Genomic DNA, 14812 nt, shown 5'->3' with positions numbered 1-14812 from the left:
CCATCATACCGAGGTTGGTCGGTCCCCAAGCTCCGCACACACACACATGAACGCACGTGCGTTGACGAACGTTTGCAAGAGCAGCAGGAATAAAATCTAAGCGGTGCGAAAAATCCACGCCCGTTGCACGGTATCATATAAACATCCTGCGCCAAGCATGCCGCCAGCACATGCCGATGCCGGTCGACGACATGCGGCGTATCGGATGGATGTCTCCAATGCTTGCAATCTTCGCCCGTCCCCGTCACACTCCAAAAGTCCACGGAGTTCTGGGTTTGACAATGAAATTTCTTTCCCTCGTGTTGCACCCGAGCGTGTGGATTACATTCTACCGTTTGCGCAAAAGGTAAACAGTACCATCTTGCTCTAAAGTGGGATCATCCCCCTTCCCCTATAACTTCTTCTTCTTTTTGGCATCTCCCACACTGTGGTTACATCAGCTCCTGCATCGCACCCAACAACAACAACCACCACTCCTCCTTGAAAGGCAGTTTGCTCACGCGAATGTACATACATTGAGGCCCCGTTTGCGCAAACACCACACGTGGAACCGAATGCGTAGTTACGTAGTTGGAGGAAGGATTTTTCCATTTCCCGTCGACAGGGGGTTGCTCGGGACAAACAAAAAAACCCCAACCGAAGATGCCATTCCCGGGAATCACTTGTCAGCTGTTGATTGGATTCACATTGAAAATTGCCCAAACTGTGCAAGTACACATTTCATGCTCTTCCAGTGCTTGTGGCGCGAAGGATTTCGGAGGATTACCATACACATCGGTATCCCCATGCATTATGGAACGGAAATGAATGGACTCTCCCTCGGTGTGTGTGTGCATTTCTAACAGCGATGTTGAAATCATTCCCAATCTGCAATGGAGATCGTCCGACGTACCTTCGTCCCCCCGCCAGTGTTTCGGGGACACTGAATCATCTCCATGAGCGTACGGTGGTGAAGCAATTCGAACGCCCGGTTTAGCTTTTAAGTTTGTGGATGGAAGGGAGGGTGAGGATTTAGGAAATTGATTGGACAAGATTTTAATATCTCAAACCATTCGGCCCGGGTGGATGGATTATAGAAGGAGAAGGGATTTTTAGTTACATCGACCGAAACCTTCACTGCTCGGGAGGGTGAAGAAGGGTACGGTTAACCTTAATAGGGTAAAATGCTGCGTGAGCGCTGGACGTTGGGATGGCGCCTCCGGTAAGGCAGCAAAAACAATGAATTTAACATTTTCCATCCCCAGACACACCTTCTTCAAAATTTGGGACGATGGGGTGTATCTCGGATATCTAACGGCATCGGACGTTATCGATATGATGAACTTTAGATGATGCGATGTTGTTATTGGCGTGTTTTCTTTTCCCCTTCAACGGAATTGCCTTATCTAGGCAGGGAAGATTTTCACGCTGGGAACTAATTAACAACTTTTCCATCGATCGGGTCCGCACACAAAAATGGTGAATGTATAATTCAAATCAATCGACAGCCCCGGATGGAGGATAAGTTTCGTGTTTTCGCTACACTTTTTCGCAATGAAATTCCGTAGAAAAATCCCAATTAATTTCAAGCTGTGTTGCCCCCCCCCCCCTCTTCAATCGAGCTTGAGTGGGTCCTTGATGTTGTACCTACCGTACCGTGCAGTTGCTGACACACACTCATTAACATTGGGCTTTTTCTCTGGAGCTCATGTTCTACATTCCTCCAAAAGGAAGCAACTATGTTTGCACGGAATGGAATTCCTCTTAGGAGATAATGTTTGTTAACGCTCTTCTCGTTGCTTGTATGATTTTCTCTATTGTATCCCACACATAAACACTCTACAGTTGGTTCTTTATGTTCGCGCATGTACAGTTTCCCTTGCAACATTCCGACACAATTCCACTCGATAGCGCCTTCAATTGGCGCCTACTCGCGTACGGCTTTCCCCGGGCGCAAAAGCTCTTCAGTTCATTTTCCTCACCGCTGACTGCTGCCTGGGACACACGACGGAAGGACGATAAAATGGATACTTTCCCAAAAGGCGCTCTCCCACGTGGAGCTAGCTAAGGTTGGCATAACCAACCAACACACAACCTCCGCTGGGATGATCCCCACGCGTCGTCACTCGGCGAATGGCAGAGAAAGAGGGCGTGTGCTGTTGTTATTTTCTTCCCTGTCTAAAACATGCGGGACAATGCGGAGAATGACTTTTAAAATTGCTAAAAAATATTATGCTTTGTGGGAGCATTTTCAAAACATTAATCTATTGTGTTGGATGCACACTGTTGTTGCGTAAGATCAACACTCCGGTTTGACCTTTTAGCTGTTATTTTGCACGTTTTTTTCTCTCTCGTTTAAAAAATACGAGAAACGAAGGACAAATTGTGTTCCATGCACAAGCAATAATGAAGAACCAACGCTTCTCATTACTTCACTCGCTGCACTGAATCACCAGCACTGGCCCGTGGTGGTGTCGAGGGTGGTCTCAAGTGGGAGCTTAAGAGTCAGAAGGAAGTCCACTAGCCTAATGGTTGGCATTTTATCAAGCGTGTACACTTTCGCCGCTTTTCCAAGCTAGTCGAGCGCATTTTCACCATTTTACACGCTTCATTTCGCGCTGTAGCACTGCCCGAGGGAATAATCTAATTAATATGCTGGTCCACGGGACAGAAAGGGGCAACGGTTCGTCGTGCTTCGGTTAAACAGAACAAACCCACTCGACGACGACGGTCTGTGTAAAACTATAGATGTGTATGGATTTTTATTAATATTTTTGCTTCACACGGCTCCACGCGGTTCGTTCTTCCTGTTTTATAGTAAAAAGAAATAATAACGTTATCATAGGATTTTTTTTAATATAATCGCGCTATCTTCTTCTCTTTCTTCTTCTTCTTTTAGTCGGCAACATTTCAAAGTAGTTGTATGGGAGTGTGTGTGTGTGTATATATAGACGATTTCTTGTTGAACCTTGCTAGCCTTTTTCTCTAATACAATGCTGCATTCCGCACTCTTCCCTTCTTTCTTCTATTTCTGTCTCTTCCTATAGTGTTCTTGTTTGCTCTAACAGTCCTTTCTGCTTCTCCCATGTGTCTGTGTGTGGAGCGAGAATAATATTAACTATATTAATTGTAATAATAATCCTAATCCTTCCTTCCATCCCTTCACTAAAGTCTCTCTCATCATTATAAATTGCTTCGCCTTCTTGCTTTAGCACAAACGGTTGCACCATCCAATATACCTGTTAGTGGCTGTTCCTCCCTCCACTACAGAAAATGTAAATATTCGTATCAATTTCCAACTCCAGCGCCAGTTCTATCTTGCGTTGCGACCTTCCTGCTAGTCTTAAGAAACGTGCCGCATATTAAAATGGGGAAACAACGATCGCTAGAAACAGGCCCTACCCTATTCTGTGTAGTACTGATTCTGATGCATTGAACGGACGCCGCCGTTGGGGAAATAGACTTAACAGAAAACAATACAAAAAAAGAGAAAACAAAGTAACAAAACTTCTCTATCATTAAATACTCATGATTTTGCTTCCCAGCCCTTTGACGACCGTCATCGCACTACTCGCACTTATTCTTCACCGTTATCATAATCTGATTCGTTTGGTGTATCAGGTACAGGGCACTTACGAATACGGCATTAGCCCTGGGGGATGAAGAGAGATAGAGAAAATGACACGAAAGAGTTATTAGAATTACTGTAAACAACATCGAAAATACAACTCATTTACGATACTTACTCTCCCTCCTTAAAGTACTCCTTTAGGGTGGTGCTAAACTTTTTGGAATACTTGACAAACTCCTTCTTCCGCTGCTCCACCGCCTGTTTGCCGGACGAGCCCGGTATAAAGCCGACCACTTCGTTAACCGCATCGAGCAGCTTTTTGATGGCACTGGCTATTTCTCTGGTGAAGGCAAAAATTAATAACAGAAGAATGCGTTACTCACGCTGCGTATCGAGCGATAATTCGGGGTAAAATCCTGGTTTTAATTAATAATGGATGGAGTGATTGCGAGCATATCTCAATACACAATTGAGGAAAGAGCATATGTGGGGAAAATATTAATTGCCACGCAGATACCGTCCAATTATGCATGCACAATCAAACAAACGGTGCACATTTGTGCTACAGGAAATGAGATACAGTTCGTAGAATTCTTGCTGGATTTTTCGTAAAAAAGCGAATTCATCACGAAAAAGAATTGCTGTGTATTGTGTGCGTGTGTTTAATTAAAAAACGCAAAACCTCGCGTCCTTCTTTTTTGCTTACTTTATCGTTTCCAGGAACGTTTTCCTATCAGCGATCTCGTCCGGGATGCGGCTCAGGATTCGCTTCAGTGCGGCCGACTTTTTGTTCAGCTCCTGGAATGCATCCTCCGTCCGATTGAGCCGATATTCAATCACTGCAACGAAAAAAAAAACAAGCAGGACAAACACGTGTGATTACAAAGGAGCATTGCGAACGGTCGAACGTACAGCGAGTGTAAATAACTTACAGTCCGTGTCTGTGGCCGCACCCTGCAGTCTGAGGATGCTTTCGTTCATGTTTACGTTGATGTCACCCTTCTTGATGATGCCCATCACCAGATCGTACGTCAGCCCCGGGTGGCTCTGTTCCGCCTTGGTCAGCGCGGCCCGGAGCGTCTGCGAGGCGACCACATCGCGCCGTTCCAGCTGCAACGGAAAGGTAAATGAAATAGAAAGAAGGAGAGAGAGAGAGGATGAGAAATCGTTCGTTATGCAATGGAATGGGAAATTGGTGGCAGCATTCGATTTGAAGGGGGCATTTGCCAAACAGCAGCCCCATTTAACGGCCACCCATAAATCGAACTAGCAAATGGCAAATAGCACACGAGCGATCGTCGTTTAATGTCACCACCTGTTTCCACATCCTGCGGTGACGGAAATGCCACCGTCGGGAGGTGTGTGGTACTTTCCACCTCGAAGCAAAGTAAACATAGACGCAACCCGCCTCTACGCTCGCTTGGCTTCATGGCACACTCTGTAATCATTCGATTAGCGCTGTGAAAAGTGAATCGTAAACACCACATCCTGGTAATGAGCAACCTGTCTGTGTGTGTCGTATGAGGAAGTTGGAAGCCCCATAAGCAACGCCGTGCAGGAAGTGGGAAAAAAGTGGTTTATGCAAAAAGGTTCGCACATTAAACGCGACCAGCCTTCGCTCTCTCGGCCTGCCAAGCCCCCCATAGAAGGACACACGCACACGGGCGCTAAAAAACAAGAAAGACGACTTTCCCTGCCGTACCATGTTTCACCCCTTTTCGGGACATGACCGGGCAGGGGGGGGCGAGGGGCTAGATTAACGCGGTGGTGTGATGAAGCTTTTTTGCCATTACCTGGGACAATATCGGTCGTATCAGAATTGGCAGCACCAGGGAGGTTACGACGGGCGCATCATCTCCCATTGTCATCGCTTGCCAACACTCCTCCTGCTCGTGGCGAAAGGTGTGGGTGGTGGTGTTTGCCTGGGAGGTGGAACTGCTGGCTGTGGGTTGTTGTTTCGATTGCTTTTGGAAGGTTTGTGCCTTTATCAGCTTCAAGCAAAACACTCACACGGACGCTACACTTGTTATCGGAATGCGGAATGCAATGAATCACCACCCTTTATCACCGCCACCACCCCCACTGAACTACGCACAATAGTTTCGCGATAAAACACAGTCACGGAAATCGAGATCAGCTCCCTCCCTCTAGCACACTCTAAACGACGACGACGACGACCTCCACAAGCGGACCTCTGCCAGTCAGCAGTTGTTGGCTCATTTGGACGGTGTTTGCTTTGGCAAAGAAGCACGCGACACTTTCCCAAGCCGAGCACGTTTTTCGCGTAACTGAACTGATTGGCAATTTGCGCAAAGACGCTTTTCGTTGATATTTGCTGTGTGAATTATTGCGCTGGCGAATATTGTGTTGTCTGTGCAGCAACTCTTTAGTGGAGCAACAAAAAACACGAAATAAAACCAGTTCACGTAAATATTTTCTGACGTTTCTCAGAAGTAGGTGGAGGGGGAGGAGCAGGTGAGCTTGTTGACGTTTGACGTGTCAATATTGGGTAGAACAGATGTGTAGAACAGTTGGGCGGTTTGTATAACTCGAAATGTTTCGTTGAAAACAGATTTTTAGATCTCTATTTTTGGATTTTTAATGCTTGTTTCTGGTCGGATAGAATTCACAGAGCCAAAAAAATACTTAAATAATGCACAACAATTGATCACTTTACATCCATTTTTCTCAAAATCTTAAAAAATAATATTTCACCGTAGTTCGAAATATTTCCCTTGTGTGAAATATTACGCCGTTCTTCGAAATTTTAGTCCGAGTGGCATCGACCACTGTGCTTCTGTCAAGATAAAAGAAAAAAAAACAACAGGTATCGAAAGCACTGTCATAACAAAAGTTTGCCCTCCGCGGAATGTGTGCCGCGCTTGCACGTTGATAAAGAAAAACAGAAAATGCGTAGCAGCCATTACGGGGGCTGTTATTGAGCGCAATCGAAAGCATTCAGTTTCTCCGTGAATTCTCCGTTTTGTGTTTAGCAGTTGCCTAATTTTGTGTGTGCCTCCACGCGGTGGAATGTAAGTGCTAAGGGGGAAGGGAAGGGGCTACGATCGTACGAAAGCTCCCCTAACCTACAATTACATTGTTTTGATTGTTTGCAGGAGGAATTTTCAATCGCCCTACTTCCGTGATTCAGACGACAGCGAAGAAGAGGAAGAAATCGATCTCGCACCGTACATTTTGGCAGTGCGCCCCGACGAGCTCGAGGGGCTGGTAGAGTATCTGTCCGAGGGGGAAGACGTATCCGCGCCGGCCGAATCGTTCGACATGCCAAACGCCGACGAGAGCAGCGACAGCGATGACACGTACGAGGTGGAGGACGACAGCCAGATGTCCGACTCAAGCCTAGACTCGGACTCGGACGGGCAGGCGGAGGAAGATGCGGCGAACGGCAACAAGCCCGGAGCGGCACAGGCGTCCACATCGAACGGCGAGGGCACGGCGGAGGAAGCGCCCGCCCGCCGTGTGATTGACGATTACGACGAGGACATGGAGGAGGACGAGGTGATAAAGGCGATCATTTCGGAGATCAAGAAGCCGCGCTCGAAGCCGCCAGACATCCAGACGGAGGACTTTGTGGTGGATCTGTCGTTCCATCCGTGCGAGGACATACTGGCGGTTGGTACGTCGGTGGGCGATGTGCTGATGTACCGGTACGCGAACGACGCGAACGTGCTGGCGGCCACGCACGAGCTGCACACGAAAGCGATCCGCTGCGTGGAGTTCGTGCCCGATGGGAAGTCGCTCATCTCGACCGGGCGCGAGCGGTCGATCGTGGTGATGGATGCGGAGACGGGCAAATTCAAGCGCTTCTGGGAATCGGCCCACGACGAGCCGGTCTACTCGATGACGGTGCTCGGGGAGCATCTGTTTGCGACCGGGGACGACGATGGTGAGGTGAAGCTGTGGGATGTGCGTGAGCGGAATGCGGTGTTTTCGCTCCGTCCGGTGGAGGACTTTGTGTCGTCCCTGCTGGCGAACCAGCATCAGCAAAAGTACCTTCTGCTGACGAGTGGGGACGGTTTGCTCACGACCATTAACATTGCGCAACGGTAAGCCAGATCGTGCGAAAACAGCAAGCTTTTTTGTACATTGATCCTACTTTTCCCCCTTTTTTGTAGCAAAATGTACGTGCAATCAGAACCGTACGAGGAGGAGCTCAACTGCATGGGAATGTTCAAGCGCGAAAGCAAGCTGGTGGTGGGCACGTCCAAGGGCAATTACTACACTTACAACTGGGGCCAGTTTGCGTACCACTGCGACGCATTTACCGGGCCGTCGGCGAGCGCCAACCGCATGGTGCCGATTACGGAGCAGATTGCCGTCATGGCGGGCGAGGACGGCATCCTCCGGGCGATGCACATGGTGCCGGGGCGCGTGCTCGGCATCGTCGGGCAGCACTCGATGGCGGTGGACACGCTGGACATTAGCGGGAGCGGCGAGCTGATCGCGTCCAGCTCGCACGACAACGATGTGCGCTTCTGGAACGTGAAGTACTTCGAGGACTTTGACGGCATCAAGTACAACAGCAAGCCGGACAAGCGCATGCTGAGGCACAATCTGCCTTCGTCGCAGCGCACCAATGCGAAGGATTTCTTCGCCGGGCTGGGCGACGATGAGTAGCGGCCACGCGGGGCAGCCGTAGCGTGACAAGCACAGGGAAGGCAGGAGGGGGAGAAAGTTCTTTATTTTACATTAAGGTAATATTTTGTGTAATAACGTTTTGCGTGCTAAAAGCCAGCCCGAAAGGGCCCGTGTTACGCGTTGCGGATCGGAATTGTGGCACGGAATCAGGAGATAAAATGCGATAAAATTGTTAAGCGATGAAAATAAAAATGTATTTTACCTTACTCCACAATACGCGGCCAGTGGAAATCTCACTTCAAACGCTCAACCGGCGGGCGTAAACGCAAGCTGTCAAAACGGCCGAGACAGCTTCCCCTTTTGGTTGTTTGTTTTGATCCCCGGCAAAGTGGGGGTTGTTTTCCCTGCAGTAGTACACACACAGAGGCACACGCGGAGAACGGCACGGCACGTGAATATTGGCCAGAGGACGAAAGAAAAGCGGTGGAAAACTGGTCCCCCTCCATCTCGTGCACACGCTACTGAAACAAAGCAACTCAGAAACAATAGTGGGAAGTGTGTTGGTGTTTACGCGGTCCGTGCATTCGCCAAGTGTGCCAGCATAGCCGGCTTGGAAAAACCAGGACGACGACACCGCCGCACACACTCCGCGTGCTGTTGTGGGTAGCGCAATAATCATCGTCGCCATCATCATCATCATCACCGCCGTTCGGGTTTTTCGGGGAACGAAGCGCATGCTGTCGGTGCCGCGGTGGTTGTGTTGTTGTTCTTCTTGCCAGTTTTTCGGCACCGCACACCGCAACGAGCATGCAAAAGTGCACCTGCACTCGCGCTCGCGTGTCAATCCAGTGCAATCGAACCGTTCGACGCATTTAGTAGTGCCGTCCCGCTTCGCCGTCACCCTGTCTGGGTCGTCCAAGTAGCTGGACCTTCTTGTCCCTTCTGTCCCTCATTACGTGCTCATTTTCCTCACTTTCCTTTACTAAGTTGCCGTTTTCCTCCCATCTCTCTTTCTCTCTGTCTCTCCCCACCCCCATCGAACCGGTCACGAAAGTGTGCTGCAGTGGGACATCTAATTATCTGATACGACAAAAAAAGGTCTCTCTCTCTCTCTTTGAAGTGAAAAAGGTGGCCATAAAGCGACTGATTTGCCCCACCATGATAACGTTCCGACTGTCGAACAGCGTTTACGCGTACGTGGGCTACCTGCTGCTGATGGTGTACTTCCTGTGGCCGGGCCGCTTCGCCAGCCTGTACGAGTACATCGAGGGCGAAAACATCTACGATCAGCTGATACGCAAGACGACGAAAAACATCTCGCTGATGCGTAACGGGTTGCGGTGCGACTACAGTGAGGTCATCGAGGAGAATCTGTCCCTCTACCGGCCCCCGTACACCGAGGACATCATCAACAACAATGTGCGGCTGGGCGGAGAGTACTATCCGGAGGATTGCCTGCCGAGCTTCAGCACGGCCATCATCGTGCCGTACCGGCAGCGCGAACGGCAGCTCAACCAGTTCCTCATCTACATGCATAACTATCTGCGGAGGCAGCGCATTCACTACCGCATCTTCGTCATCGAGCAGTACGACCCGAAACCGTTCAATCGGGCGAAGCTGTTCAACATTGGCGCAATGATTGCGATCGGATTCGACTACCCGTGTCTGGTGCTGCACGACGTCGACCTGATGCCGATGAATCTGGGCCATCTGTATGCGTGCTCGCGCAAACCGCGCCACATGTGCTCGAGCCTGGACGAGTTCCGGTACAATCTGCCGTACCGGGGCCTGTTCGGCGGGGCGGTAGCGATCGAATCGAGCGTGTACCTCAACGTCAACGGCATGTCGAACATGTTCAGCGGCTGGGGCGGCGAGGATGACGATCTGTACGGGCGGCTGCAGAACAAGCAGATCGAAATCTGTCGCTTCAGCCCAACGTACAGCCAGTACTCGATGCTGAAGCACCGGAAGGAAACGCCGAACAAGGACCGGGTAGCGTTTCTCCGGAACGGCAAGCAGCGCTACCACACGGACGGGTTGAACTCGCTCGTCTACAAGCAGGTCGGCTTCAAGCTGCACAACCTCTTCACGCACGTGCTGGTGGAAACTTAAGTTAGGGAAGGGAACAGTGAAGGTTAGGCGTTAGGAAGGATTGTGTTTTGGTGACAGTTGGAAGTTTTTGCGGGAAATTCTCGTTCACTGCTCCTACTACTAGTTCCGTTTCCCGTAGGTGTTCAGTTGCATTCCTTAGCAGCGATAGGACACAAATGCATGCACAACGATGTATTATTTAGTGTTTAGTGATTTTAGCGAAGCTTTATTAGTTGTTTCATGGTTTTAAGCAGTCCGTTCGTTTGTTTTGCTACGTTTAATCGCTTATTATGATAGTGCAGGTCGATGGAGAAGTAAGCAAATATTGCCTTAATAACGACAAAGAAAAAGAACGACATTAAGCAGCGCATAATGTTGGATCGCAAACGTTTTACAATTAATTCACGCGCTACTATTAGCTCCCACAGGAAGCAGAGCAGGGGATGAAACAAGCAATACCAAAAAAAGGGAAGAAGAAATGGAAGCTAACATTATTAAATGCTCCTAAGCAAACGAGCGCAATTACAAAACACGTGGCGTGTGTGTGGTTCGATGAGCAAATCGAAGAGCACGTGTTTGGTTGAGTTTTTCCAAAATAGCAACACACACACACATACACACCGTTTGTGCTAGCAAATTACGAGCGCGACTAGAGATAGAGAACTTTTTCCTATTTATTAATACACCCCTTCCCAGTAGGGTAGCGCACTAGGGCGAGCTAGGGCGAAAGTTACTAGAAATTAAACAAACAAACAAAAAAAAAACGAAAGAAAAATCAAACAAAAAATACAACCTTAAAAATGCATAGTTTGTAAGTAGGTACACAGTTTTACAAATTCCAATTGAAGAAGCAAAAGAGAACAAAAGCAAAACACCTTAAAAGAGCATATAGACTCTTACCCCCCAATACACACACCAAACAAAAAGAAAAAGAACAAAATGCGAAAAAAAGAGTAAAAGGTAATGACCCTTCTCTTATCTCCGTTTTTTTGCACTCATTAGCAAAAGCACGACAAAAAGTGAAACATACAACAACAAATTTTGCTGCGTGATATGAACAGAACACAAAGGTCGGGGGGAAACAAACATTCAAAGGTGCAAGATTTTTAGGATCGCAATTAAGTTATAACAATTTCGAAATTACCGTACTAAAAACTAAGCAGCGAGCAAAGTAGGGGAGTGCAGGAGAAAGAAAAAGGGCTGCTGTTAGAAATTTGATCGCAGTTTTTAGACTCGTACTTAGCAAAAGAAACAAAAACCAAACTCAATAAATCAAATTCTACTTAATTAATGAAATTTTGTGCGAAAAGTGGAACGAAAGGACTTGAAAAGAAAAGAGAACAATTCTAGCTGACAGTGGTGCCCTCTAACGGTCGTTATTTTAAACTCATCACGTGTTGGTTTAGTGCACCGGCCTGTTTTCCCCTCGATCAAGTTAGCATCGACGGGTTGGCTTGCGTACGCGTGCTCATTACGCCCGTCTTCAAACGCCAGTCTCGCATTTGCTCCACACTCAACTGGATAAGCGACGTGATAAAGTGTCAAATTCTAAACATAGCCCTCCCCCCCTCTCCCCCACAACGTTCCATTATTCTTTATCGTTAATGTAAGCGGCATTTCCTTACCCCTTTTGCGCCGAAATGATGTAGTGACGAATTATCCAGTGGAGAGCGGCTGGTACGCAGCAGCAGCACACGCGCGCGCAAACCATTTCGTGCCCATTTCGGCCCGTCCCGTCCGGACCCGCGATCTCATAAATCACGCGAGCATCGCGAGCAGTGTTGTTCCGCTTTCCTTCCGAGACGAGACGCGAGGTGTTTGATGCCACCACCACCCACCACCACCATCCCTCACGATAGATGGAAAAGCAACTCCTTCTTGGATGCGCACTTTTTCTCCAATAATTCACTGCACGGCCGCTAAAGCACAACCGTGTGTCGTGTGCGCGTAATCGACGCGCCAGACACGTTTCCGCACTTTTCCGCGTGCGCGTGAGTGCACGCCCGATCGGGGAGTAGTAGTTGGAGCGCGCGCTTTTCCCCCTCGAACCCGATAGGATGCATGGCAATAGCGATGGCGTGAATTATCGCACTCGAGGTAATTAATTTTTATTAATCGTTTTCCAGTTAGCGCCGTGATTTATGCATCGTGCGGGCTCGTGTGTGCCTGTGTTTGGACGCGCTGACCTCGTGTTCTTCCCTTTTTTTACCTTCACGCTTGCTGAGGAGGAGTTGAAGAAGTCGAAGCAGATGAAGAGAGAGCTACCGAACGCTGATGAGCCTGAGCATGATCATTAGAACGAAGAATGAGATCCACTCACTCGAAAGGAAGTACTCCCAACATCGTGAGAAAGTCATCCTTCGTGAGGTGAAGCTAATTATCCGTTTCATTACAGTACATCACTCTCCCCAACACTCTTTCGAGTTAATGAGTAAAAGAGCTGCGAGAGCAGCAAGTTTGTTGCTTGTGTAACAAATCAATCTCTGTCCAGTAGGGATTTGCTCACATACGGTAAGGTGCACAGGACCTCACCATCAGCATCTCGGAGTCTGGCCAACGCCTTCCATAAGCATGAGCGCTATTATCCGGTGAATTATTAGTTTGTGATTGATTGAACAAAAAAAAACACACACACACACATTCACCTCTATCGGAGTTGATTTAAATAGTTCCAGTTCCATTGTCCCCTTTCGTTGGCTCCAACACTCTGCCCCCCTTGCGGGAGATTATGTCATTTGTGTGCAATCATTTGAAAATTTTATGGCAATCAGATTACTTGCCATTTGCTTTGGCCGCAAACACACAAACGTGCTGCAACTGCACAACATGCACAGATATATGAGCGGGAGGTTTTTGCAATTGAATGCTCACAACTGGAACGACGCTTTATACCTCACCTCACGGCGTAGACAACTTTATTACGGCTGGTCAAGAGCGCTGCCGGGAGGAGCGTTCAGTTGTGGTCAGTTGTTGTGCGAGAATTATGATGGCGGAATGTCAGTGCGTTGAGAGTTCCTATCAAACTTTTACCACCCCGAAAACAAATGGACAAAGAAATGGCTGGACCTATGTTATAGCTCTCACTCTCTCTGTCTCTCCTATCTCCTCCTAGCAGAGTGCTGGAGCATTCAATGTGGGGCACACATTTGCTTCGAAGGGCAACCTCATCGGCCAGTGTTCTGAACTCCAACGCCCACAGAATCAGACAGAGAACTGACCGTCTGGTCCAGGGTGCTTGTCCAGGGTGCTGTCATGCCAATGGCTCGCGACTGAGTGAGACTTCCACACACACCTCCTCTCGATTCCTCATAAATTTCTGAGCGAAAACAGTTCCCCACAGCGTGAAAGTCCACCCGAGGAACCTTTTCGTGCGACGTTTTTTTGGGCGGATCTTGCGGGAAGAGAGTAGGGCGTCTTGGAAAGCTGTTCCTCCAGATTACTGATCTGAATGTATGGAACGGGTGTGACATCGCGTACAGGACACACGCTCCGGGCCAGACAACAATGAACTGACGAGATCTCTACTTCTGCTGCTTCTGGTGGTAGTGGTGGTGCTGCTGCTGCTATCTGAGACACAACACCGAGGGCATATTACTATTGTACCGTGTTTATTGTTACGGTTACGATCTTGTTTATTTGTTAATTTATTTATGAAGAAACTTCCTCTCCATGTGCATGGAACGTTCCAGCCCAGTGCAAAGCAAGATTGGACTGGGCTGGGTTACGCTCAGGTGAGGTAGAAAGGAACGGGCCCAAGATAGCTGCTTGATTTCTGCTACTGTGGCGCTAGAAATAAACTCCATACTTTAGTAGCACCTATGGTAATCGAAGTTCGAGCACAGGGATGTTGATTCTTGTCCGGTTTGCCGCACCGGATATCTCCATTCCCTTACCCCATGTGTCACCAAACCGAGCAGTGTCGGGTTCTGAGCTGGCTACATGGCTTGAATACATCTAATTTAAAATCCAACTTGTCTCGTGGCTACGATCATGGGGACGTCCAGACGAAAGGAAATGGATTCAACGGCGTAGTAGTGTAACACACGCACGTACGCTACGCTACGCTCCATTGACAACTCATCCGGTGACCTGGAGCAAATGTGAATGGAGATCGAGTACCGAATCCGGCTTGTTGGAAGCGATCGAAGGATACTGCATACATTTGCACGATCGAGTACTACTTTTGGTTACAAAATTATGCACAACCTTTCTGCATTCGTGAGAAGGTCTGATCATCTGCCACCTTTTAATAGCAGCTCGTTCGATTGCAAACGTCCAAGTATCCACATCGAACAAGTACACTTTGGCGTTTTGAATTAAAGCCCCTGTTTTCGAACGAATGGCCAAGGCGGCAAAATGTCACATTGAATTAATTTCGCCATCATCATCATCATTGTTGTTGCTTGTCAGCAAACGTCTATTGCCCGGCGGCTCGAATTTCATTATCACTATCTGGCGCAGTCATTCTAGGCATCTTGGAAGGTTCTATTGACTTTGCCTCCCATTGACCAGGTGCAAAGTGCGATCGTACTCGCCCTAGCTGGGCGCGTTAGTCATTGTGCGGTGCACCGG

At 48.4% G+C, this 14812-nt stretch overlaps 3 protein-coding genes across 3 annotated transcripts; 2 read left to right on the top strand and 1 right to left on the bottom strand.

Annotated features, from left to right (window-relative positions):
* Nucleotides 1–2710: 2710 nt before the first annotated feature.
* LOC120900770 (programmed cell death protein 10) lies at nucleotides 2711–5996 on the bottom strand. Its single transcript, XM_040308219.1, has 5 exons — nucleotides 5344–5996; nucleotides 4483–4660; nucleotides 4257–4389; nucleotides 3726–3890; nucleotides 2711–3631 (listed from the first exon to the last, which is right to left on the bottom strand). Exons 1-5 carry the CDS (start codon nucleotides 5416–5418, stop codon nucleotides 3547–3549), a joined length of 636 nt encoding a protein of 211 aa, XP_040164153.1. The 5' UTR covers nucleotides 5419–5996; the 3' UTR covers nucleotides 2711–3546.
* A 380-nt stretch (nucleotides 5997–6376) lies between these two features.
* Nucleotides 6377–8425, top strand: LOC120900767 (WD repeat-containing protein 55 homolog). Its single transcript, XM_040308217.1, has 3 exons — nucleotides 6377–6582; nucleotides 6667–7617; nucleotides 7687–8425. Coding segments are annotated over exons 1-3 (1455 nt in total). The 5' UTR covers nucleotides 6377–6580; the 3' UTR covers nucleotides 8189–8425.
* A 90-nt stretch (nucleotides 8426–8515) lies between these two features.
* Nucleotides 8516–11527, top strand: LOC120900769 (beta-1,4-galactosyltransferase 2). Its single transcript, XM_040308218.1, has 2 exons — nucleotides 8516–8808; nucleotides 9270–11527. Exon 2 carries the CDS (start codon nucleotides 9308–9310, stop codon nucleotides 10259–10261), a length of 954 nt encoding a protein of 317 aa, XP_040164152.1. The 5' UTR covers nucleotides 8516–8808; nucleotides 9270–9307; the 3' UTR covers nucleotides 10262–11527.
* The last annotated feature ends 3285 nt before the right edge of the window (nucleotides 11528–14812 follow it).

This window comes from Anopheles arabiensis, chromosome 3 (genome assembly GCF_016920715.1).
Source record: "Anopheles arabiensis isolate DONGOLA chromosome 3, AaraD3, whole genome shotgun sequence".
Classification (NCBI taxonomy): domain Eukaryota; kingdom Metazoa; phylum Arthropoda; class Insecta; order Diptera; family Culicidae; genus Anopheles; species Anopheles arabiensis.
Note: the sequence above shows the minus strand (reverse complement) of the source record. Positions and strands in the feature narration are given on the sequence as shown.

Bases quoted from the DNA above. Each gene is read 5' to 3' on its own strand.
- LOC120900770 (XM_040308219.1), bottom strand. From the start codon at position 5,418: ATGACAATGGGAGATGATGCGCCCGTCGTAACCTCCCTGGTGCTGCCA. The intron at 4,661-5,343 runs GTAATGGCAAAA...TTTCCGTTGCAG, and splicing joins TACGACCGATATTGTCCCAG to CTGGAACGGCGCGATGTGGT. The intron at 3,891-4,256 runs GTAAGCAAAAAA...TGCCTTCACCAG, and splicing joins ACGTTCCTGGAAACGATAAA to AGAAATAGCCAGTGCCATCA.
- LOC120900767 (XM_040308217.1), top strand. The intron at 7,618-7,686 runs GTAAGCCAGATC...CCTTTTTTGTAG, and splicing joins ACCATTAACATTGCGCAACG to CAAAATGTACGTGCAATCAG.
- LOC120900769 (XM_040308218.1), top strand. From the start codon at position 9,308: ATGATAACGTTCCGACTGTCGAACAGCGTTTACGCGTACGTGGGCTAC.